Genomic DNA, 26,370 nt, shown 5'->3' on the forward strand with positions numbered 1-26,370 from the left:
CCAGTTTTGAGATCCCTTCCCAGACGCCTAAACGCCCACTCACATCCTGGGCCATCTGACCTCAGGAAATCACATGATAAGGTGGGGCCAGGTTTCACAATGAACTCACCTGAAACTCTGGCTGATTGGGACCCACACCCAGTTTCACACCTTGGCTCAGGCGATTAGAGGATCATCAGGGGGTCCTTTTGTCCCTCTGTGGGGGGAAACTCCCACTGGGTTTATATCTGGGACTCTCCACCATTTGACCTTAGAACTGAAGAAGCTTCTCGGATGAAGGTGAAACGTCTTCAAGCAACTTAAAGAAGTCCAGACGCTTTTCTTTGCAAGCTCCTTTGATTGTAGCCAATGCAATTTACCCAACAGTCGCTTACTCACTTTCTTGTTATGATGGAAACGATAATGCCGGGGGTTACTGCTTTTCACTTGGCTTGTAGGATCTGCTTTTATCTGATTTTATGTACTAATGGTTTAACTCTAGGTAAGCTAATTTCAAACTGATATTACTTTTTGCCTGGAATAATAAAAGAGTACACTGTTTAACACAGTCGTTTGACACACGTAATTTCTGCCACACAATATCATCTCCATCACAGCACAGTTTTAGGTAAAATTCATCAAACATCAGTATCTGTATTTATATGTAAAACAATTTTTCTACATTCACCATGTTGCCAAACGTATTCGCTTGTTTTCCTTCAAACGCGTTTGAGCTTGAGTGACATCCCATTCTTAACCAACAGGGTTTCATATGATGTTGGTCCACCTTTTGTAGCTTGAACCCTTCTAGGAAGGTTTTCCACGAGGATTAGTGTGTGTGTTTATGGAAATATTTGACCATTCTTCCAGAAGCACGTTTTGTGAGCTCAGACACTGGATGACCTGACTTGCACTCTCCAGCCCTAATTTATCTCAAAGATGTGCTGTCGGGTTGAGGAGGGGACTCTGCAGTTCTTCCACTACAGACTCGGTCATCCCTGTGATCTTTATGACCTTGCTTTGTGCAATGGTGGTCACTGGAACAGGAAGAGGCCATCACCAAACTGTTCCCACAAAGTGAGGCGCATGAAGCGTTAATAGCTGGTTTCACAGGAACTAATGGCCTGAGCTCAACTCACTAAAAATGACACCAGACCATAATCACCTCTCCACCAAACGTTACACTTGGCACAGTGCAGTTAGACATGCGCCTTTCTCTCAGCAACTGTCAAACCCAGACTCATCTATCAGCTTTCCAGTCAAAGAAGCATCATTACTCACTCCAGAGAACATGTGTCCACTTCTGCATCCAACTGCATTGGTGATTCAAGGCTTGGATGCAGATGATTGGCCATGAAAACCCATTCCATGAGGCTCTCTGTGCACTGTTCAGAAGCTAAGTTTGGAGGTCTGTAGTGATTGACTCTGCAGAAAGTTGGCAACCTCTGCAGACTATGCACCTCAGCATCCACTGACCCTGCTGTGGCTGAGTTGTTGACATCCAGTGTGTTATAATACCACTAACAATTGACTGCTGAATATTTAGTAATAAGGGGGGGGGAAAGGACAGGTATGTCCAACCTAATATCAGCATCTGAGCTCATGGTTCAACAAACTGAACTGAACAGTGTTTGTGCTGCTGATCTAGTGATGATTAGTTAGCAAAACGTTCAACAATGGACAGAAGAAGTCTTCTTAAAAGCAAATGAGAATGGTTCGTTATCGTTTGGCTGACACCCATTTTAAGTTTGTCGAAATCTGGGGCCCTTTTCTCAATCATATTAAAGGGAATTTAACATAAACTTTAACCCATTTGACTGCACTTTGTGTTTGTGTGAAACTGCACCTCTGCCGGACCCTGATTCCTTCCTGGACATGTTTCCCACATCTTCTGGTCTTGGTGAACTCTCTGTTGCCCGGTCTAACCTCACACAGAAGATCATCTTCTTTGGACACTGGTGTTTCTTTTGAACTTTTGATTTGTACTGGCTAACTGGTGTATTTTTATTTATTTATTTATTTATTTATTTTTTCCTTTTCTTTCCTGTTTTCCTGTTTGGGTTTTTTTTTGTTGTGTTTGGTTTCTGTTTTTTTTTTTTTTTCTGTGCTTAAATGTTATTGTTTTTGAATCTTATGTCCTTTGTCTGGTGTGCCGTTATGTAACTTTGAACTTAAAATCTTATAAATAAACATTTAAAAGAAAAAAAGCAAATGAGAATGGGTGTTCAGGCTGCGGGAGTCCTTGCATCTGCTGTTGTGGTGTGTAACATGGCCTGCTAGTTTGATAGCTGCGCCTCGGTCATGGCTCCATGTGATGCTGTCCCCACCATCCTCCACTGTAGTCACAGCATAGGCCAGTGCTTAGTTCCCTCAGACCATGTCCTGAGAGTCCTTCAGGTGCCTTTTTGCAAAACTCCTGGTGGGCTGTAATGTGCTTTTTACTGAGGAGTGACCAGGCCTGACTGGTGTTGCAGAAATAGATGTCTTTCTGGAAGGTTGTCCTCTTGCCACAGAGTAATGCTCTGTCAGAATTACTACCTGGTTCACTTTGCCCTTCCACCCTGATCCAGACCTACAGGCTCTTCTACTTCAGTCACTTGAGCTGGTCGTGTGGCCACTGAGGTTTGGCCATGAATGATCCTTTTGATTCCAAACGTCTTGCATTTACAGATGAAGAAGGCCACTGCGTCATACTGTAGAACTGTTTCTGTATCATTACCAAGATCTGTGCTTTGATAAGATCATATCTGATGTTGTGTTGAGCTCTTGAATAAAACTCCCGCTCAATCTTTCTTTAATACAGCTTACTCTCATGCTGTTTTACATGCCACACACTTCCCGTTGAGTGGGTAAGTACTGCCGCCTAGTGGCGCATGATGTACATCAATATAGATTACACCACATCTGAGACCTACAGACAGTTCTTTGAACTTCATGTCTCTCGCATCCACTGCATGCACATGCATGCATAAATGTGCAAGAATGTCAAACAAGCTGTTTTCACTTTGTCATTTTGGGGTATTGTATGTAGAAGTTGAAAATGAATTTAATCCCTTTAAGGATAAGGAATAAGGCTACGACATGACAAAATGTGGAGTAAGTGAAGTGCTATGTCTTGATGCATGCTCAATCATCCAGGTAAGTAAATCCCAAAAAGTTGATTCTGTTCATCTGGATGTTTTCAGTGGGAGAAACATTTCATCACTCATCCAGGTGACTTCTTCACTCTCAGCTGACTGCAGGTTTCCCCAACCTTACAAACACCTGGTGAAAGTCAGATCTCAGGACATACCACAATTCATGGATCACATTAACTCTGTGGACCGACACATCAAATTCACCAGGGAGGATATGAAAAGTGGCAGGTCAGCCTTGTTAGACTGTGAGATTTCCATCAGTAATGGGGGACATCTAAAAGCTGGCGTGTACCGGAAACCTACACATACGGATCAGTATCTAAGGTTTGACTCTCATCATCCACTGGAGCACAAACTGGGTGTCATCAGGACGAGCGAACACCATCCCCACTGACACAGCGGCCAGGGAGGCAGAAGAACAGCACATCAGGAAGGCCCTGAGTAAATGTGGTTATCCCAGCCGGACTTTTGTCAAAGCTGGGAAAGATCCTAAAGAAAGCTCCAGCTGATCCAGGAGAGAAGGACAACCGCTGCCCAAGAGAAAACCTGCAGTGATCCCGTGTGTGTGTGTGTTTGAGAGAAACAGATAAAAAAGAACAATGTTTTTCAATTCAATTCAATTCAATTTTATTTATATAGCGCCAAATCACAACAAAAGTTGCCTCAAGGCGCTTCATAGATACAGAGAAAAACCCAACAATCATATGACCCCCTATGAGCAGCACTTTGGCGACAGTGGGAAGGAAAAACTCCCTTTTAACAGGAAGAAACCTCCAGCAGAACCAGGCTCAGGGAGGGGCGGGGCCATCTGCTGTGATTGGTTGGGGTGAGAGAAGGAAGACAGGATAAAGACATGCTGTGGAAGAGAGACAGAGGTTAATAACAGATATGATTCAATGCAGAGAGGTCTGTTAATACATAGTGAGTGAGAAAGGTGACTGGAAAGGAAAAACTCAATGCATCATGGGAATCCCCGGCAGCCTACGTCTATTGCAGCATAACTAAGGGAGGATTCAGGGTCACCTGGTCCAGCCCTAACTATATGCTTTAGCAAAAAGGAAAGTTTGAAGCCTAATCTTGAAAGTAGAGATAGTGTCTGTCTCCTGAATCCAAACTGGAAGCTGGTTCCACAGAAGAGGGGCCTGAAATGCAAATGCAGTAGTTGAAATGTTTAAGCAGGCTTTTCAAGGCTTAATATCCTGAAAGTAATTTTCTTTGATCATTTTAAAAAGGGCTCAAGTTGTTTCAGTGATTTATGAAAAAAGCAGAAAAACACTGTCGTTTGTGGATTTTACGGCAGATTTTGTGCGTGTACATTTTTGTCCACGGAGGTGTCAGGCGGGCACACGGGCCAAGTATTCAGAAGCTCCAGGAGAGGGCGCTGAAGTCATTCGGTGCGAAAGGAAACTGCAACAACAACAGAGAAGACCAGGAAGCAGCTGCAAAGGTTTGCGCATGCGCCATACACTGTACCAAGTTAAAACGACGGTGAGTTGTTTGTCATTCTTCTGCATAACAAGTAAAACTGCGTTTTACCTTAACAGCGTCTGGTCTGTGAAGTTGTTGCAACTTGTGACTTTGTTGGGGGGCAGCTGGAGCTCTCAGTGCGTGGAGTGGGATTACACGCCGTACTGTCAGCTGCAGCATCGGAACTTACTCTAAGATGAAGCTGAACTTTACCGGAACCTGCCTTCTGCTCTTGTTTAAATACGCACGTGCTGTTAACAGTCCAGTCCACAAGCCCCTACACCGAGCCCACCCGAGTGGGTGATAGTGGAAAAGGGCTGTGAGAGGGTGTGGGTCATCATCAAAAAGTGAGATTTGAGGCGTTACGCCGTTAAAGGACGCGAGGGACCGTGGGTGTAACGGAGACGCTGAAGCGTCCTCGTTGATGCTGTCAGTGCGACACAGAGAGCCAGCTGCGCTCTTTTTAAACGACTCGGTCTTTTCTTACAGAAACATCAGTAACGGTTGAAGATGACGACCTCATGGAGCGACCGTCTGCAGAACTTCGCTGCTCTTCCGGCCAACATGGACGGCGTAGCCATGAAGAAGTATCGTCGTGAAGCTCACCACAGGTAGATGGTCCCGGTGCAGCACACGTCTGTCCGCTGATGCTCAGAAATGTGCAGTTACACAGTGCTGTGCAAAAGTCTCAAGCCGCCTCTCCTTTAGCATGATTTGCATGGAGGACGTGTGCAGTTGTGACAAGCTTGGAAGTCCACGCTGGAGTGAACACCTGCATTCTTTCAGTTTCCGGGCTTCATTCCCGAGCTGTTCTCCTGATCCTGGCCGTCTTTGTTGTGCTCTGTCAGCATCCCTCTGTTACAGGATGCTGTGTGTCTGCTTTTACCTCATTGTCCAGTGTTTTGGGACTGTGCTGAATGCATGTGTGAAGTTTAAGATTGTTTGTGAGTACTCTAAAGTTGCACACATTTGTTTGTGCTTGTGGAGCATATGTTACACAACTGTAACCAGTATTCCAACCAGTGATGCTGGGGATGTTGATCACTTGGGAGTTGCAGAAATGCAGAAAATCCACCGTCTGCAAAGAGTCAGACTGGCAACAGCTGCAGTTTTTAGCCGCCAACCTTCTGATTAGTTGATGATCTGCTGCCCCTCCTGAACTACAGCCACCCAACCCCAGGCCAGTTCTTACATATATAGAATCCACAGCATAAACACAGTGTTTTCAACTATCCACACATAAACTCAATACAGTTTGACTACATGTAAAAGTATTTTGCAAAGACCAGTTCTGCGTTCCACGAGGGTACATCTGTCACCGTCTTACAATATTGTGATTGTAGCCGTCCCCAACTCTCTGTGAATGGGACTCATGGCCATTGATTCAATTCAATTCAACTTTATTTACACAGCGCCAAATCACAACAACAGTAGATCGTACAATAATACATACAGAGGAAAACCCAACAATCATATGACCCCCTATGAGCAGCACTTTGGCGACAGTGGGAAGGAAAAACTCCCTTTTAACAGGAAGAAACCTCCAGCAGAACCAGGCTCAGGGAGGGGCGGGGCCATCTGCTGTGATTGGTTGGGGTGAGAGAAGGAAGACAGGATAAAGACATGCTGTGGAAGAGAGACAGAGGTTAATAACAGATATGATTCAATACAGAGAGGTCTATTAACACATAGTGAGTGAAGAAGAAACACCCAGTGCATCATGGGAATCCCCGGCAGCCTACATCTATTGCAGCGTGCATCGAGATGTTGGGTGGATAGCACGCTGCTGTCCTTTATGTGTTTCGTGCAGCTTTAGTGGCTGCAGACCAACAGACCAGATTTAGAAGATGGCGCCTGTGTTTGGCTTTGCTGACTTTATTATTTTTACTCTTTTGTGTCATGACTTTAGCCATTTTTCTCTGTACCCAAATATTCAAGTACGTACTTGCATGTTTGCTCAGGAGACTGTGGACTGGGAGGATGCAGTGCCATCATTCTTTAACGACATCACATCGGGTCACATGGGTTTTAGACTTCTTCTTTTGTCCAGTTTCCTCAAATATTTTGCAGATGGACACCGCACCAAGTCATGCTACGTTTTTGCTGACTGGCTGAAACGTTCCTGTGAGAATGCTGGAGGGAGTGAAATGGGTGAAAAGTGTTGTTCAAAATCACATTTAAGAAATGATCAAGTCGGGCTCCTCGGAAATAAAACGTAATGAAACTAGCACTGGCTCAAGACTTTTGCACAGTACAGTATTTAAGAATGGATATGTTTAAGCAGCTTAAAGAAACATGGCACATAGTTAAGTTCAAACAGTTGTAGCTGAAGTTAAAGCAAGTTGGTAGAAAATACACACGAGTACTGGATGTACAGTTTCCACTTGTCATGAATAAAACGGCAACATTTAAATTTCAGCATGAAGTGAATTTGTGAAAACACATTGTAACATAATTACCACTGAACAAACCTGAGGCATGAACACAAAGCCAACAACAGTTTAAAGTGATCGTCACAGCGATTCTACATAAGAAACACGAACAGGTAGAAATGAAGGTTGCAGCCTCATCCATCTGTTTCCTGTTCACATTCAGGGCTGGTTGCTGGGCTGGGGCCACCGGCGCTCTGGCTTCTGGACTTCGAGTGCCGTCTGTGCACTTTACCATCGCTCTCGGGTCCTTTTGTGTAACGGTCACATCCACACCGTGTCGCTGTTCTCTTCCTCTGGCACAAGAACTGAAATCAGCCGATTGTAACACAAGTGTTCGTGGAAGCGATGTGAGGAATCCCGATCCCTGCTCTGTAGCTCTGTGTGAACAACTGGGAAGTGTGATGGGCGAACAGATAGTAACAAACATGTAAATCAAGAAACAGATTTCATGCCTTGTGATTGTAGAATGCTTCTCCAACAAACACAAATGAAAAAGCCGATACTCTGTCAGAGTTAAACACAGCAGCAGGGTGACAGCGGTGCCAGCCCGGCTCTACCAGTCGTTACTCTCAGTCATTCATACCCAGTGCATACCATTCAGACACGTTCATGAAGAAATACACAGCAGTGCTGTAAGAGAGGGCCTCGTGCTGTCAGCTGCAGTCAGCTGTGAGCTCATACAGGAAGGATCTAGTCTTTGCAAAAGAGGAAAAAGGGAAACAGAAGAGGACGTCTTACAGATGTGTACAGCTGCAGCAGTTCTCTTTAAATATCCACCAGCATCAACGTGACAGTATTATTGCAGCGTCTACCGTACAATATAAAGCACCTCGAGGCGACTGTTGTATAAATAACATTGAATTGAATAATTATGGTTAATTATTCAAATAAATAATGGTTGAGCATAATAACTATGATTTTTAAGGCCTTTAAAAAACATAGTTATAACTTGTGCATAAGGACTATTAACCTTACTGTAGCTTCACAGTTCAATCACTGTCACCTCAGATCAACAACATGCATATAGGTCTGATCAGTTTGTCATTATGCTGAGTCTCTGTCTCCCTGCACAGCTGTTGTAGCGTCGGGGTTTGCTTGAGTTGGTGTCGGTTTTCGCTCTCAGCCAGGCAGGAACTCAGACGGAAAACGTACAAGTTCAGAGGAAAGTCTTTAATCAGCTCCTGTTTTCCACTGTGGGGCGTCTTTATCATTTAGTCAAAGCTCAACCTGTCATGTCACTGTGGCATGACCGAAGGATAAGAACAAGCAGCTAAAGTGAAATAAGCCTGTTTCTTCTCATTCTAACCAAACAACACACTGACTCGTCTCAAACGTGTCACTTATAAAGCCACAGACCCCGGCTTTGTTATATTGCTACTCAGATGTATTCAGAACTGTATTAAAATGTCAGCTGTGCCTGTTTCTTGTATGTTCATCATTTTAAACTAATAGTAGGTAATGAAGGCAGATCTAATTGCTTTTGTTCAGAGATAAAAAGACTGTCTGCAGTCAGAGAGCAGCAGGAGGGTAATACTAGTTCTGTGGTAATACTGCGTGTATTTTCTATTACAAAGCTTTCCAAAGGATCTGGCTCAAAACCATCCTGCAATGAGGTATGCCGTCCTACTGTTACTTACACTGTGAATGGTGACGACGTTACTTTTGAGTTTTGATGTCTGTGATGTGGTTCGACCTTCCATGAAGCCCTCAGCTCATGGAGCTCCATAATATTAATGACTGGGATTTCTCACTGTGAAGAGAGCAGCTCTCATTGTGGGTTCTTGCATTTCTCTTCTTTCTCCATCTGCCCTTTTATTCCATTATTATCCATCAGATGAACTGAAATCCAGAATTACAGGTTATTATCTGTCGTCATTTCGCAGTGCGCCAAATGTTTTTAGCAGATGAAGCGTCTGCAGAGAGGCCAGCTCTGTACTTTCTGCTGCCGTGCTGGTATAGCTGTACTATGCAATTTAGCATCATCATGCCTAAATATGCAACACCTGAAAAAGACGTCTACTTCGATAAATCACTTAAAGCACTTTCTACTACAAGTAGAATCCAGTCACACATTGGTACAGCCCTTTATCTGTGCTTATATTAAACATTTGTTTTGGCTGTATTGGACAGAGAAAGTTAAGACTGAGGAAGACATGAGGCAAAGGGCCGCAGGTCGAGTTCGACGCCGGCCGCTCTCAGCCATGCGGCATACGGTCGCATGTTCATCCAACTGAGCTAAACTGGTGCCCTGCTTAAGCACTTTTAACTAGAATCTACACGCGCACTAATAAATTGTGGGTTCAGTAGTTTTATTTCAGTAGATTTGCATGTTATTGCTTTCTGTTTTCTCTTTATGTTTTCAATGTCCCCAAACTTTTGACGTTGGGTTTGAATCTCCATCCTTTAATCTGTACGTCTTTGATTATTTCCGTATACACATTTATTTGGATTTGGATGCTGCTTCATGGAAAATGTTGTCAAGTCTTTCCGATTTTTCCCATTCCTGCTTGAATAATACCTGAAACATCCGATTTTCACGTTCCGCAAGTAGAAAAATCCAAGATTTCATTTGGGATTGTTGAAAATGGTTGATGGCATTGTGCATAAGTTTGGTTCTCTGTTGTGGATTTTGTGTTCATCTCTGCAGCAGTGAGCTCCCACTGGCTCATCTGTTAAACTGCAGTTTGTGGCTGGTTAGCTGAAGCCTGTGTGATATGAGTGGCTTCCATGTGCTAAAGTCATATGTTGCCTTTATGCAACATGTTGGTGTTAGAACATTCTGGTAACAGTGTTACCAACAAACTGCAAATGGCAAAAATCAACTGGAAACACTGGATCTGGTACGTCTGGATTTCTGGTGTAGCTCAGGTCACATGATCAGTTGAGTGAGGACGATATGAGCTCACACATTTGTCTGCTGTTTGGGTATTTGGTGGCTAATCGCTGACACCGCTGGTCCAATCATCTTCCTGCTCGCCTTCTTCAGGCCAGTCAGCCTCTACTCTGCATGCTCACTGCTTACCCGTCATTCTCCTTGCAGACGGCTTCACGCAACCAACTCCGTCCCATTTCCGCCTCTCTCGTGTTACTCAGGCTCATTCAAGCCTCCATCTTTATCTGCACCACCCGTGTGTGTAGACTCTGGGGGGTCCTGTCCTAATTCTTATAACCGCTGGGGTTCCATTCTGTGATGGGCCATCAGTCTAATGGCCACATAGCTTCATTTTCACATCGCGGGCCACATACGGAAACTCCCCCTACTGTCAGTGTAGAGAAGTGACATATTTACCAGTTTGTCTACATGATAAAGAAAAAGACAGAAAACAGTCAGCACAACTCTTTGGACTTAAACTATAAGAACCAGTTAATGGACTGGTTCTTGTTAATGGACTGGTTCTTGTTAATGGACTGGTTCTTATAACGCTTTTCTACTCTGAGCACTCAAACACCACCTGCCTCATTTACCCAGGAACGTTTTCTGTGCTCTTTCTATGTGAGCACTTTCTGGCTAACATTCATTCTCCAATGGATGCATTGGAAAGCCGGGTTATTATCTTGCCCAAGGATATTTGGCATGCAGACTGGGACAGATGGGAATTGAACCACCAACCTTCCAGTTAGTACTACCTGAGCTACAGCCACCACGCCAGCTCACTGCTCAGTAGGGATGGGTATTGTTTAGGTTTTATCCGATACCGGTGCCAAACTGGTACTTTTGAAACGGTGCCGGTGCTTAAAGAATGGAGAAAACAAAATTGGTCCAAAAACCTCTCATGTTTAACTGTTTTCCACTTTTTCTTTGGTCATTTTAGCCTTTTTGTCCAGGGTGAAGGGAGTATCTGCCATCAAACAAGAAGACAGCCGCATGTAGCTATGATGATGTTTGCTAGTTCACCTTACATGCATTAATGTAATAACGTGGTTAGCTTACTCAACGTAAATTACACACGAACAACATTAAGCTACTCACGCAGAGAAGAACGGCTGCCGCTGCCATCATCATCCATCACCACCACACCCACCGTAGATGTGCTCGGTGTGAGGTCTCGCAGCAAGCTATCAAATACGGCGCATTTCTTGGCTTTTAAAAAAACGCTATGCGTCGCCAGGTGTTTCATCAGATTTGAGGTGTTACCTCCTTTGACAGCATCACAGTATCAGCTTAAAGCACTTGTTGCAGCTGCTGAGTTTGCATCTTTTGCTGTGAAGTACAGCCAGACTTTGACCGCTTCGCTTTGGGCATTTTTAATCTGTAGCTCTGCTGTAAAAGAACGTACGTACCTGGACCCGCCTACTATCCTCGGAAACGTAAAATGATTGGCTAGAATTCAAAGTGTATGATATCTCAAGAAAAAAAAAAAGCACCGAAATGCGCGCTGCTTTTCGGTCTGGTTACTACCGTTTATGTCAGAACTGGTACCATCATGGCACCGGATACCGGTACCCATCCCTACAGCTCAGACTGTCCCGGTTTTTTGGTTTTGGGTTTTTAACTGATTTCGTAAAAACAGAGGGGCAGAAATTTCTGCAGTTGAAAGTCAAGACAGAGACTTTTCTCTCGTGTAATTGTTCGTTGCATGACTTTGTGTAGTATGATTGGTAATAAGGTGTGTTTACATTAGTAGAAAGTAGTTGGGCATAGAAGAAATAATTGAATGGGTGAGTGAGGCTTGCAGTATAAAGTGCTTTAAATGCTCGAGTAGAGTATAAAAGTTTTTATATAAGAAATAGTCTGACCTTTCTCTGACCCCTGACCTTGAGGCCGAGGTCACTGAGATTCAAACTCATCTCAGATTTGTGGTAGATACACGTATGATGTTAATTTTAAAGTCCTGCATCACATTACCTGCCCAGCAAGGTGACATCATCAGCCTTTTCCAGCTGATGGTGATAACAAGCGTGAGTTTCTCTGAGGGACTGACGCACGGCCGGCATCATGCATTAAGACTTTGCCCTGTTCTGTAGTTTCTGTGCTTGCAGACTGATTTGTTAACTGTTTACTGTGATCTAGGTGTGTGTTGTGGGAAAAGTAAGCAGTGTTGTTTAGATTTCATTCCACTTTCATCTGTCGTGCAGTCACTGACCGAACGATTCTCCTGTTTCAGAGTGTTTGTTAATCGAAGCCTGGCCATGGAAAAGATCAAGTGTTTTGGTTTTGATATGGATTACACTCTTGCAGGTGAGTGAGTCTTTTCTTTAATGTAAATTCCACTTATTTATTTTAGGTCATCCTCTCCACATATATATATGTGCAGCGGTGGTATCCCAAACTGTTTGGACGAATATATCGACCATCAACGATGGCGGGAGAGAAACTGGCTTCTTTTTCCACTCTGTGTTTATCTGTCTGACACACTCGACACAACAACAAATACAAAATTAAACAAAAAGTTAAAAATCAAAATGTCTCTTTCAGTGATCTTAAAAAAAGCTGTATTATAGCTGTATGAATACTGAAACAAACAAGAAAAGAAGGTCAGATATTCCCTCCAAACAAAACTTTGCCTTGTCAGGTTTTAGCCGCGTGATTCACAGTATCAGCTGCGGTCAGCTGAGCACAGCAGGACGGTGGACACGTGCATGCTCGTGCAAGTCAGCTGTGCTTGAGTCCTTCGCTGGCGCCGTACGTCTGCACCGCTTTGGTTCCATCCTCAGGTTTCCCTCTTTCATCCAGTTTAAAGTCAAAGAATTCCCAAATTGGCAACTTTGTATCTTTTTGGCAGCTCGTTCCTCCACGTTTGGACTTCTTCTGTGTTCTAACAGTCCGTGCATGATCACGTTGCCCCGCCCATCAGAAAGTCGCCTGCGTGAATATATCGCCTATCATCAGAAGAATATTACCGAATGTTAATAGCTGTAAACAAAAGCTGACCTGCACATCTGCTGTCAGAGAACACGACTGGTTTAAAGCACTGAGCTGAAGGAACTTTCTAGATAATGCCATTATCTGCGTCTACCTTAATTACTGGATTATTTAAATATTTAGACAAAACCTATGACAGTAGGAACCTGAAATGCTCCTTTTTTTGCATTTTCTGTATATCAGTCTCTGAAGTTAACATTCACTTTATAAAATAATAACAGAATATTATTGATTCTGTTTTGCTAGAAACAAGTGGAAATATCCACCCAGTCACAGGAAGCGTGACGTTTTATGTAGAGTTTAAATAAATATGATTCCTAAAAATGTTGCTGAAGCACAAATGTGTTTGATGTTTGAATGTATGGGCATCAAGCCTGCAGTATGCTCGTGGGAGATATGACCGCGATGCAGAAGAAGCTAGCTTGTTGTTTAAACGATAGAAGACACAGTTTGGTTTTGTTTGCACCGCTGTAGCTAGATCCCAAAGACATGAATAAGACTCTCTCCATGGTGGATACAATGACATCCTGTACTGGAAGGATCGTTGTGAACCGGAGCTCGTCTCTCTGCTTTGTTAGTGTATAAATCTCCTGAATATGAGTCCCTGGGCTTCGACTTGACAGTGGAGCGCCTGGTATCCATCGGATATCCACAGGAGCTGCTGAACTTTGTCTACGATCCCTCCTTCCCCACCAGGTAGGTTCACAGATCCCAGCGTTATTATTTCACTTCACCATTGCACCGAATGGTGACTGTCAAGTGTTTCTGTTTTCACCTGTTTCCGTGCTTCACAGAGGTCTGGTGTTTGACACAATGTACGGGAACCTGCTCAAAGTCGATGCCTATGGAAACATTCTGGTGTGTGTGCATGGGTTCAATTTCCTGAAGGGGTAAGGTCCATTACTCCCACTTTGCTTTGAACTGGGCAGTTATACAAACCTCTGTGTCTTTAAATTCAGCTTAGGTGATGAAAACTGTTGAAACTTGACTGTCAGAGGAAGTGCTGCATGCTGGTGTTTCTTCAGAGCACAAAACCTTTCGCTAGTGTTCACCAGTACGTGCACTGGTTAAGCCTGTTGGGGGGACTGTTGACGTTGTCATTGTGATTGTGGATCAGGTCAATATTTCTCTACTTCAGCAGCCAATGAATCTTTCTGTGCTGAAGGTCAAAACTCAAATACAGGTGTTGTGGACATCTTCCAAGTACAGCTGAGGCAGGAGTTTGATTAGTTTTACAGTCAAACTACAGTATGATGGTGCTGCTGAGCTAATGCACACTGGATTTAATCTGCCAGCAGTTTTCTACCTGTGACGGACTTCTTGAACTCATCCCTGTATTCCTAACATCTTCCTGTGTGCCACACTCACATCGTGTTAATGAGCACGCTGGTTTCAGTGTTTGGACTGCTGCAGAGGGAGATAATAATGTTGGGAAGTTTGTTTGCTTGTATTTATATTTGCTGCTTCTTCGTTACTATTTCTGCTCAGACCTGACATCAGAGAGATGTACCCGAACAAATTCATCCAGCGTGGAGACACAGACCGCTTCTACATCCTCAACACTCTCTTTAACCTCCCCGGTAAGTAAGCGAAGCAACCCTGAGCCTGATGTCTGTGCAAAAAGGATATAATGAAACAAAACATGCGTGTTTGCAGAAAGACTACATGTGCTTTATCAACCTGGGGAAGGCCTTTGACTGTGGGCCAGCTGTTAGATACCATTTGGTTCCCATACAGCTGTGGTGAGAGCTAGGTTTGCGTTGGCAGCTTTAACGGGGACTTTGTAGGTCGGGTTCACGTTGGCGCTCCATTCTAAAGATGGGACGGCCTGTTTTAACCACAGGGAGCATCTGTTGTCAGTCTGTCAGAGGCAATGTCGGAAATATAACACGTGTCGGGCTAAAGCTTGTGTGGAGAGTAAAGGTATGACTTAGAAAACATACGACAAAAGCAAAGCAGATGGTGTCAGCTTCTTAGTCACAAACAAAATCCCGTTTACATGCTGAGCGAATATATTTATCAATATCAGTAGATCGTCTAATCCAAAGAGAAGCAACCACAACGGAAATCTGGAGTTTTCTGATGGTGCTCAGGAAGTCATTTCATTCATTAAGTGGATTTTTTAGTGTCACTCATTTTCTAATCTTTTTATTTTAGAATATTTTCTCATGAACAATCATTACTTTGCCTAAAATATTATAATCCAAAGTTTCTGTGTTGCTGCTTAATTTTAGCTTATATGGCAAATCTTTTTTTTTTTAATCTAAAGACTCATCACAGTGATAGTGTGAGGAAGCTGAAGCACTGACACCTGCTGGTCGTTCGATGTACTGCATCATGTGCTCACATGTTTGTCCCCAGAATCACCTCAGGTCCAGTTCACACACAAACAGATTCTTGCATCATTAACAACCTAAATAAAAAGATGGTTTTAAAGCTTTCAGTAGATGCAGATTTTTATAAATAGCCCAATAAATTAATTGCAGTAAATGTTTATGTAATGACTCAAAAACAAATAAAAGCAAAAGTAACCAAAAACAATTTGTTACACTTGTGCATAATGTTAGTGCGAGGACAAGGGCGTTCACTGTCACAACCTCAGGAATCAGCCCGTCTGCAGACTGGAGATCAGCTGTTCACTGCTTGATCTATGACGCGTGAGTCAAATCCAAATGTGTGCAGAGCTGCTGATGGGGATTTCCAGTTCTTTCTCTGTATGTAAGGAAAGATGTTCAGTAGTGTTGGCTGAGTGAGCGGCTGAGTGAGTGGTGGCTGGATGGGAGTGTAGGATCTTTGCTTGTGTTAAGAAGCAGAGTTAATGTTTAGAGCGGCCTCATCCCCATCTGTCGTGTTGTTTCCACCTTCGTCTGTCTCTGACTCTTGTTGGGGCTGCTCCTCCTGCACTAGTGTCAGCAACAGCGACCGTTTGTGACGGCTTTGTTTGAGATGGTGCAGCCGCTCACACATCAGTAAATTTGATCTCTCTCACTTTTACTTATCAGCCTCTTGTTCCACATCAGACTCTGCTCAGTGTGTAACGACACCAGAGCCGATGACAGTTTGATTAACTCACACGGCTGCTGTTACAAACACATTCGTCTGCAGCTCGCAGCGCCACACAAACACCACCACAGACAGACAGACGGCTTTTTATGCTGTCGAGCGTGATTGCAGATGCCGTGCAGCTGCGTCCGTCACCATCCAACACTCCATTAGTTTAACCACACTGAGCTTTGTTACAGGGATGGAAGAAACGAGGCTAAAGACTGTTGACTGGTTACAGCAGGGGTGTCGAACTCCAGGCCTCGAGGGTCGGTGTCCCTGCAGGTTTCAGATCTCACCCTGGGTCAACACACCTGAATCAAGTGATTAGTTCATTACCAGGTTTCTGGAGAACTTCAGGACATGTTGAGGAGCTAATTTAGCCGTTTAAATCAGCTGTGATGGATCAAGGACACATGTAAAACCTGCAGGACAGCGGCCCTCGAGGCCTGGAGTTCGAGACCTGTGATTTAGAGGCAGATATTACTTTGAACAGGACGCCCACATCCACAGCTGCCTCACACATACTCAGCCAAAGAAAGAGGGACGGTCGTGTTAATTCATAGAAAACTTCACTGTTGGAAAAACTGTAGATGTGAAACAACTAATACGAGTTCTAAACACGGCTGCAAGGAACATTATTAAACAGTACATGAGTGAGTTTGGTCTTTGCTGGTGTCACCGCACTCGCACCAGTACACCACTCACCCCACTCGCACCAGTACACCACTCACCGCACTCGCACCAGTACACCACTCACCGCACTCGCACCAGTGCACCACTCACCCCACTCGCACCAGTACACCACTCACCGCACTCGCACCAGTACACCACTCACCGCACTCGCACCAGTGCACCACTCACCGCACTCGCACCAGTACACCACTCACCCCACTCGCACCAGTACACCAGTACACCACTCACCGCACTCGCACCAGTGCACCACTCACCCCACTCGCACCAGTACACCACTCACCCCACTCGCACCAGTACACCACTCACCGCACTCGCCAGGACTACTTGTTAGTTGGGCTTTGTTCCTGCAGCAGACTCAGATTGAGGAGCGAGTGCAGGATTTCAGCTCATGACTCGGGCAGTTCATAAACTCCAAGTACCTTTCTTACCTGGCCACCTCCCACTTTGAACACCTGCCGCTCTCCATGATGGCATCTTCACAGAAATTTATATCTAAATTTATATCTCATTAATTGATAGCCAGAGAACTCCTCATGACTGATGGGTTTGTATTTCCGTCCTCTGCACCATCTTCTTTGAAGTTGAGCGATGACCGTGTAGCTCCAGCAGCTGCTCTGCTTTGCACGGTGCTGGCAGCTGGTCCCGAGTGGACGTAACACAGAGCTCGGTGTGACCCCTCCCCCGCCATGAAAAACATCAAGAAGACCGTGAAAATGTAGTTTCTAAAAACAGAGAAGATTAGCCACGGCTATGAAGAAACTGTGGGACAAACAAACACAGCAAACTACAGCAGGCTGCCACTGTCACAGCACCACGTATGAGCACTGAGGATGAAACTAACCTGGTCCATGTACGACCCCACTTTCACCTATGGCCACACACTTTTTGTAAAAGTGAGCCTGTGGATATAAGCAGTGGAAATGAGCCTTCTGTGAAGGTCGGCTGCCTTTCCTTTAGAAATGATGTCAGGAGCTCGTCACTCAGGACAGAGTAGAGATGCAGGTATTTATCCTCAATGTCTCCGGGGTGAGGTCATTATGGCGTGTCCGCCTGGGAGGAGGCCCCAGGGCAGACCTGAGCCACACTGGACTGATTACATACATGCCGTCTGTACGGCTGGGAGAACTAGAGCAGGGGGCTAGGAAGAGGGAGGCCGGGGGGCTTTGCTTGGGTTGCTGCCTGTGACCCATGCCCAGGTATCCTGAACAATGACTGTTGTGTTTCTGCTGGTTTTGGTTTGTTTTTCCAATGAACGGTGCAGACTCACTCTCCCTCTCCTCAGAAACCTACCTGTTTGCCTGCCTGGTGGATTTCTTCAATAACTGCTCCAGATACTCCAGGTACTGTAGGCTCAGTGATCCAGGCAGTGAGGGGCAGCCTCTGATCTGTTAATGACTGATGTCGCAGTAGTGTTTCATCATCACAGTATTGTTTGAGAAACATGGAAACGCTGTGAACATAATGTGTCCCTGTAGCTGTGAGACTGGGTTCAAAGACGGGGACCTCTTCATGTCCTACAAGAGCATGTTCCAGGACGTCCGAGATGCTGTGGACTGGGTCCACTTCAAGGTAGAGACTCCTGTGTCCAGTTCCACGTCCTCCAGTCCCTGCTTGGTCCATGAATGTCCTCAGTAACCTGGTTTATTGTCACAGGGCTCCTTGAAAGAAAAAACAGTTGAAAACCTGGAGAAGTACGTGGTGAAGGACGTAAGTGGAGCAGCTCTGATTCTGCATGTACTGTTGTTGGTGTTGGTGACACATGTTGTTGAGAAACGTAGAAATGAAATGATTTTAACGATTCAGTGTTTGATGTGTTTGTAGGCGAAGCTTCCTCTGCTCCTGAGTCGGATGAATGAAGTATCCAAAGTGTTTTTGGTCACCAACAGTGATTATAAGTACACAGAGGTAAAGTCCAGCTGTTTGCATCTGTTTCTGTAGAAAACCTCAGAATGAAGAAGAAGACGGCTGCATGAACAACATCATCGAATTAGTGCATCGTTTATTAAATATTTTTCTTTACAGTGTAACTCTGGGTCAGGCTTATCTCCAACCTTTTAATCTCAAAGATTAGTAGAAAAATCTTTACTGCAGAGAAACTGAAGCTGGATGACAAACACCAACGAGTTAAACCACAAGAATCTATTAAAGACACAACTTCTAATTTTCTGCTTCTAAATTCACATCAAACTGAGGTCAAAGCTTAGAAACAGGATGTCTAACAGATACTTACTGCATTAGCTTTGTCTGCAGTAACACTGTGAGGACGCCTGGAGGCAGTTTTGACCTGGATGCTCATCGTAAACAAACATGAGCGTCTCTGTAATTACAACCTTAGACTGATGCTGGAAACTTACTGGGACATTTTCAGCTCCATCAACTCTGAGCTCGCTGCCATGGAGATGCTGCCACCAGCAGTTTCCCTGCAGGATGTTCACCAGTGTTGGTGTTTGTCACTAAACTGGAGCAGCTTGTTGTCATCCTTTCAGAGCGACTCCCAGCAGGCTGAGGGAAGAAGCCCTGTGAGTTAAGGCCTAATAATGAAGCACTGCTAAGATGCTTCCAGCAGGTTCTCCCACCTCTGCAGAGGATTTGTTTTGTTCAAGTGATGTTTGGATCCTGGGTCACCTTCTTGTCTAAGGACCTTCTTCCCCGGTTAATCAGTTTGACTGCAGAGCCGAACATCTTCAGATCCCCACAGGCTTTGACACAGTTTCCCTCTTCTGTCATTCACCAAGTTCTTCCTTCAGTTTTGATCTGTCCATTGAGGGAGGGGGGGGGGGGGGGGGGGGGGGGGGTGTCATTGTGGTGTGAAAATGGAAAATTTCCAACATGATTCATTTTAAATTGGATTAAAAATGATTGTTATAAAAACTCTTGTCTTACAGAAAATTATGACCTACCTGTTTGACCTTCCTCACGGTCCGAAGGTAACGATTAAAGCTTGTGTGCAGATTTGACTTGAACTACACACTCAGACTGATGTGTTATTGTGTGTGGGCCTTGCAGCCGGGCACGCCCCACCAGCCCTGGCAGTCCTACTTCGACCTGATCCTGGTAGACGCCCGTAAGCCCGTCTTCTTCGGAGAAGGAACGGTGCTCCGACAAGTCGACACCGTGAGTGTACTCGAGTGCAGCCAGCTGCGTTGTTGCCGTGTCTTTGATAAGACTATGATGACGAGTACTGTTTCAAAAATAATGTCCTGTGTTGTCACGCGCTCGATCTTCACCACACGACGGTTCCTGTGACGGTGCTGCAGCTGGAGCCACGCATCAGTGCCTGAGTGTGCGCTTCCTCCCACACAGTCACACCAACCACTGAAAGGTGGCTGATGACCTGCAGCTCAGCACCAGGCCTCTAAAAACATGAGAGATGTGTGTGTGGCTTTGCCTGGGCCTCCTCTGTGAGCTTCAGGGGAAGTACCTGTGATATTGAGCTTAACCCACGGACGCTGGCTGCCCACTAACACTGAGCGAGAGCAAGAAGTTTCATTTGCACAAAAGTCAGTAAATGCTGCTTATGTGACTTGTTGGCTTTCTTTCAGAGCACAGGACGGCTGAAGATCGGCACATACACTGGACCTCTGCAGCACGGCATCGTTTACTCTGGAGGTAAATTTAAAAAACTGTGCTGATGTTGGACAGGATCTCATGTTTAGATGTGCTGATGATTATCAGTCCTGACCTGTTTTTGAATAAAGGACTCGTTCCTTAACCCGTGACTCTCACTGCGTAATGTAAGAGGTTAGTCTCTATGAGAAACAGAAGTGCAAACATCGTCTGGAGACTGTCAGTCGTATCTGTGAGCAGAGTCAAAGCTCCAAACCTGAAGCTGATGGTTGTTCCTGGAAAGCTCTCGCTCTCCTTACAACAGCTCAGTTTAATCAGACTCTGTCGCTGGTGTTCGATGGCTGTCCTCACTGGTTCCCATCACACATCCAGTGCTGGGAACATTTCTGTCGCCTCCTCCTGACGATCCCTCTGATGCTTCGTCACCATCTGCAAACTTTTCGCCTTTTTTGGCTCAAATTGTAAATAATTCACATTCCAGGTGAGAAATGTTTTGAAACAATTGATTGTGGTCATTTTAAGAAGTGTGTTTTTTCTATCCTTGTGTTTGTGTCTCAGGTTCTTCGGACATCGTCTGTGACCTGCTGGGTGCTAAAGGAAAGGACATCGTCTACATCGGAGACCACATTTTTGGTGACATTCTCAAATCTAAGAAGCGTCAGGGTTGGAGGACGTTCCTGGTGATTCCTGAGCTGGCCCAGGAGCTGCATGTGTGGACCGACAAGAGCTGTGCGTCTGCGCCCACACGTGTACACATACACATAAGAATAAGCATGTTTCTCCTGCAACAGCCTGCACAGACGGAGGACTGTGTGTGTTTGATTATTTCTTTCTTTTCTTTCAATCCGACACGTTACAAAGCCAGTTTGTTCCTGCCAAGGTCAATGTTGCGTTGCGTTGGTCACTCTGGCATGAACACGTGTTCAGAGGGTGAAGGTCAGGAGTGTGGGCAGGCCGTTCCTCCTGCAGTCTACAGATAAGCTGCTGGGCATGCGGGGGCAGAGGTGTGGTCATCTGGGATGACAGTTTGGTCCCAGACGATGGACACGTAGGTTTGCCTCTGGGTGTAGGCTCTTATCTTCACATCCCTCTGCACTGAAATCGCCTCCAGTCATGACAAACCTGTTTCCAGGGAGATGCTGCCGCCGCCTGATGTTGCAGCATCGGTCCAGCATTCTCCACCTTTGAACCTACGATCCAGCTGCAGCAGGCAGAACTGAACTCATAATGTTGCTGCAGATGTTCAGGTTTCAGCAAGCACGTGTTGGCAGTGAGGGCAGAACAGTCAGATATCAGCTGACCAGTGCAGCAGGCGCCTCAGCGCCAGCACTCGGGTACCGGAGGTTTAAACAGTGACAGAAAAGATTTGGTATGTTCGTGGGTTCAGCTCACACACTCGTCTGCATCGTGCTTCCAAATGTGGCTCCATGCAGGGAAACATTCCCACAGTTTAAGATTGATCTCCAAGGAGCGTCGTTGCAACAAAGGAACAATCAACCGCACACAGTTCCCTTGCTAAGCATGTACGAGTGCAAGTTTTTATACAGTTTGTTCATTTAAACAAAATGAACAATTATTAATATTTAATTCATATTAAATGTTGACGAGGCAGCTTGGCACCACCTCAGCGATCAGTCGTGCGCGTGCCTTTGAAACATCGATGAGGCCACGATGAATAAAGTATCCTGATGTTTCACAAATACACAAACTGTAGATCCACAGTGACTGTGTCCATCTTTGATGTGTGGTCTGTGGAGTAACTCAGCTGTGCTACGTTACCTGTGTGTGTGAACAGTAAAGATCTCACTGTTTTGTTTTTTAGCCTTATTTGAAGAACTTCAGTCACTGGACTGTTTTCTGGCAGAGCTTTACAAGTAAGCTGCTTCTTTTGTCTTATAATTTAAAAACAAGGAAACATGTTGTGGGCTCGGACGGGCCTCAAAGTTATATCTGCAACACTGATATTTACAGCAATACAGAAAGAAATGTTGAGTGTTTTACCACCAGACACAGCAAACAACAGATGACAGATAATATGCTGTCCTCGCCCTGAGTCTCTTAGTTTCACCAGCTAGACAGCGAGATAACGATGCTCCAATAACCAGACTTATTTCCTTTTTGCGCTGATTTATTGAAGAATGGCCTCTGACCATTGCCTTCTCTTTGACCATCGTAAAACTGAAAGTACAAAATACTGTATTAGCTAGCTAACATTGTAAACTAGCTTGTGACACTCTTACTGCAAGCTAACAAGATAAAACTTTCAAATGTACAAATTATCGAACCATTTTTACACAAAACAAAAGATAATAATTATTTTATGGACACTCATACTTACAGACATATCTTGTCCAAGGCAACAACATTTTAAGGTCCGTATCAGCTTAGAACGATAACATTACGGTATCACTTTCCGCCATCTTTTATTTCTTCTTCACGTTCTCATTTTTCCTTTCCCAAAGTAACCGAACCCATATTACAAAGCAGCCACTAGAGGGAGCTCTAGGGCAGTTTACAACTATAATATCCCATTTAAGTTATAAAAGGCAGAACAGATAGACAAAGTGTGAATCACAAGCCTCCAGCAGCATTGTCTTGTAATAGCAGTGGCACAGCGTAAAATGCAAAGTTAAATATAAGAGCCAGTGTAGCCTGGGAGGTTTGCAGGTATCCAGCACAGATGTAACAAACCTAAATATGTTATATCGCCTTTAACCATGAATCATTTCGAGCTGTTAACAGAACGATAAGTGCAGAAGTGGGCAGTATGTTCTAATTCTGACCTGATTCCAAACTTCAGCTGTGGAAACTACATTTCAAATGATTTGTCCTCAGGCACATGGACAGCAGCAGCAACGAGAGGCCTGATATCAGCTCCCTGCAGAGACGCATTAAGGTACAACTTCCTCTGATTTCAGTCTGTAGACGTGCAAAGCTGGTAGAGACAGACCCTAAAAGACTGGCAGCTGGAACTGCAGCAAAAGCTGGTTCTACAAAGTATTGACTCAGGGGGCTGAATAATTACGCACACCCCACTTTGCAGTTATTTATTTGTAAAAATGTTTGGAGTCATGTATGATTTTCGTTGCACTTCTCACGTGTTCACCACTTTGTGTTGATCTTTCACCTGGAATTCCAATAACATTGATTCATGTTTGTGGCTGTAATGTGACAAAATGTGGGAAAGTTCAAGGGGCCAAATACTTTTGCAAGACACTGTATGTACATAACTTAAGTGACCAATCACAATAGGTTTGGTCTCCAAACTAGACATCACTGAAAGACAGGAGGACGAGCTGCAGAGCTGAATATGCTTCGATTTTTATTAGAAGGGATCCAGATGGGAAGGATTAGAAACCAGTATGAGAGGGACGGGCCAAGGGGTTCGGACAGGCGGAGGGGTTCGGAGAGGCCGAGGGGTTCGGACGGGCCGAGGGGTTCAGACAGGCGGAGGGGTTCGGACGGGCGGAGGGGTTCGGAGAGGCCGAGGGGTTCGGACAGGGCCGAGGGGTTTGGACGGGCGGAGGGGTTCGGAGAGGCCGAGGGGTTCGGACGGGCGGAGGGGTTCGGACAGGCCGAGAGGTGTGGACGGGCCGAGGGGTTCGGACGGGCCGAGGGGTTCGGACAGGCCGAGAGGTGTGGATGGGCCGAGGGGTTCGGACGGGCGGAGGGGTTCGTACAGGCCGAGGGGTTCGGACGGGCGGAGGGGTTCGGACAGGCCGAGAGGTGTGGACGGGCCGAGGGGTTCGGACAGGCCGAGAGGTGTGGACGGGCCGAGGGGTTCGGAGAGGCCGAGAGGTGTGGACGGGCCGAGAGGTGTGGATGGGCCGAGGGGTTCGGACGGGCCGAGGGGTTCGGACGGGCCGAGAGGTGTGGACGGGCCGAGGGGTTCGGAGAGGCCGAGAGGTGTGGACGGGCCGAGGGGTTTGGAGAGGCCGAGGGGTTCGGACGGGCCGAGGGGTTCGGACAGGCCGAGAGGTGTGGATGGGCCGAGGGGTTCGGACGGGCGGAGGGGTTCGTACAGGCCGAGGGGTTCGGACGGGCCGAGGGGTTCGGACAGGCCGAGGGGTTCGGACGGGCGGAGGGGTTCGGACGGGCCGAGAGGTGTGGACGGGCGGAGGGGTTCGGAGAGGCCGAGAGGTGTGGACGGGCCGAGGGGTTTGGAGAGGCCGAGGGGTCCGGACGGGCCGAGGGGTCCGGACGGGCCGAGGGGTCCGGACGGGCAGGGTTGAGCTGGTATGGACGTACGCAGAGGAGGATGCTCTCCTGTGGTGAACTCTAAAGAGAGCAGCCAATAGAATAAGGAGGTTATCATAGAGTAACCAACACATTACTATACTATTACCAACCGGTTTTGTTTTTGGCATCACACCACCTGCTCCGTAATATTGGGATGAGGAACTCCGTATCCTGGTTTGATGCTAATGGCAGCTGGAACCTTCAACTCCGCAGCACCAGCGAGTCTGACGTGACTGTACATGTTTGTGACCTTTGCAGAAAGTGACTCATGACATGGACATGTGTTATGGCATGATGGGAAGCCTGTTTCGGAGCGGATCCCGGCAGACTCTGTTTGCCTCCCAGGTGATGCGCTACGCTGACCTGTACGCGGCCTCCTTCATCAACCTGCTCTACTACCCCTTCAGCTACCTGTTCAGAGCTGCACACGTGCTGGTGAGAAACCTACACCCGTGTTTGTGAGCGCAGTAAGTCGAAAAGCTCTCAGGAGTTTCACACAAAGGTCTGTCGGTGGGTTCAATTCAGTACGTTAGACATTTAACCAACCATTTATGTCGAGTATAAAGATCATGCACACCCATCATGGGGGTCATTGTTAGAGACGAGAACGTGATTCTTGATTTCTGTGTCCCTCCCAGATGCCTCATGAATCCACAGTGGAACATACACACGTCAACATCATGGACATAGAGTCGCCGCTCGCCACGAGAAACCGCCACGATGTCGACTTTAAGGAGCTCGAGTGCAAAAGACACCAGCTGACCCGATCCATCAGTGAGATCCAGCCCCCGCATTTCTTCCCTCAGGCCCCGCAGGAGATTACCCACTGCCACGATGAGGACGATGACGAGGAAGAGGAGGAGTAGGGGAGGGCCGTGAACCTTTCCCCAGAAGAGCCTGTTTAAATGTTTACGTTTGTCTTTACTTTGATTTGTAGCTGCAGCGAGTGAGCGCTCTCAGTCCGCGCTCTGCTTTTAACGGTTTATACGTGCTCACGTTACGCAATATCACATCAACAGTTGGTCTCACGTTTACGGGGTTGTGCCGAGAGTTTGTCCCACGCTGCAGTCACGGTGGATTCTGCTGTGACGGCTGTGGGAGAATGTCACACGTTGATCATTTCTGGGTTTGTTGTTGCTGAATATCACGGTCTTCCACTGATGTTAACCTGTGACTAGTCTGAAAGCGCTCTCATTGGTTCAGCTGTCAACATGTTGCAGATATGCTGTTCCTGGGGTGGGCGGAGTTCAAAGTGCCTCAGTGTTGTTACTGTTCAGTACGCACGGTGACGCGTTTTTCTTTCGTCATGTTTTTATGCTGCTGCCTTGATTTTAAAGAAACTACAAATATGTCCGACCAATAAAGCTGCAGCGAGGGCCTTAAAGGTTGTAATTTGGCTGCATGCTGGAGTTTTCAGGGCAGCGTCCCTGCATTGGTGCAGATGTGCCAGAGGGAGCAAGACTGGCGCCGACAAACAGGGCGAGTAAAGTATCAGGGTAAGAAGTAAGAACGTAGATCTGACTGCCAGGAGAGGGAGACAAACAGCATGTTCAGGGTCGCCGACAGGGTCAGGCTGCTGCGACTGCTACTAACGAGCGACTGCAGTGATTGTGCTGCTACAGGCTGAGACGGTTCTTCGTCCTGCGCTCTTCTCTTCTCCTTCCTGTCACAGTTTGAGTGAAGTGAGCTCAAATCAAAGGATGCTGTTTGAACCTGGATGTGCCCGGGAGGACTTTTCATAGGACGGACTCATCTCATAATCCATGAAGCTGAAAGCATGTTTTTATGTTTTATTCAAACGTCAGCAGCAGAGAGTGCAAATGCTTTTTTTATTTTGAATTATGCTGGGGGGGGGGTGATAACATGCATTGTTCTGCAGCTGACACGCTTTTTCATGACTGCAATAAAATATATTACATTGCTGCTGAGTTTTAATTTTACTGTTAAA

The 26,370-nt window shown here is 45.9% G+C and overlaps 1 protein-coding gene across 2 annotated transcripts; it reads left to right on the plus strand.

The window, feature by feature from the left end:
* The first annotated feature begins 4,541 nt into the window (after nucleotides 1-4,541).
* Nucleotides 4,542-26,320, plus strand: nt5c2a (5'-nucleotidase, cytosolic IIa). 2 transcript variants are annotated; one of them, XM_087836980.1, is made up of 19 exons: nucleotides 4,542-4,604; nucleotides 5,073-5,194; nucleotides 8,590-8,628; nucleotides 12,121-12,194; nucleotides 13,457-13,574; nucleotides 13,673-13,768; nucleotides 14,367-14,458; nucleotides 17,899-17,956; nucleotides 18,092-18,185; nucleotides 18,270-18,323; nucleotides 18,438-18,521; nucleotides 19,502-19,543; nucleotides 19,623-19,730; nucleotides 20,159-20,225; nucleotides 20,742-20,912; nucleotides 22,006-22,057; nucleotides 23,019-23,079; nucleotides 24,681-24,857; nucleotides 25,061-26,320. In XM_087836980.1, the coding sequence occupies exons 2-19, from the start codon at nucleotides 5,094-5,096 to the stop codon at nucleotides 25,286-25,288; spliced, it is 1,716 nt and encodes a 571-aa protein (XP_087693106.1). In that variant the 5' UTR covers nucleotides 4,542-4,604; nucleotides 5,073-5,093; the 3' UTR covers nucleotides 25,289-26,320. The 2 variants fall into 2 exon arrangements, with proteins under 2 accessions (XP_087693106.1, XP_087693107.1); XM_087836981.1 differs by lacking the exon at nucleotides 8,590-8,628 and having other exon boundaries at nucleotides 25,061-26,319.
* The last annotated feature ends 50 nt before the right edge of the window (nucleotides 26,321-26,370 follow it).

This window comes from Neolamprologus brichardi, unplaced genomic scaffold, assembly GCF_056152115.1.
Source record: "Neolamprologus brichardi isolate AB-2024 unplaced genomic scaffold, ASM5615211v1 NODE_ptg000032l+_length_1147064_cov_1, whole genome shotgun sequence".
Lineage (NCBI taxonomy): Eukaryota > Metazoa > Chordata > Actinopteri > Cichliformes > Cichlidae > Neolamprologus > Neolamprologus brichardi.

Bases quoted from the DNA above. Each gene is read 5' to 3' on its own strand.
- nt5c2a (XM_087836980.1), top strand. From the start codon at position 5,094: ATGACGACCTCATGGAGCGACCGTCTGCAGAACTTCGCTGCTCTTCCG. The intron at 19,544-19,622 runs GTAACGATTAAA...TGGGCCTTGCAG, and splicing joins ACCTTCCTCACGGTCCGAAG to CCGGGCACGCCCCACCAGCC. The intron at 24,858-25,060 runs GTGAGAAACCTA...TGTCCCTCCCAG, and splicing joins TCAGAGCTGCACACGTGCTG to ATGCCTCATGAATCCACAGT.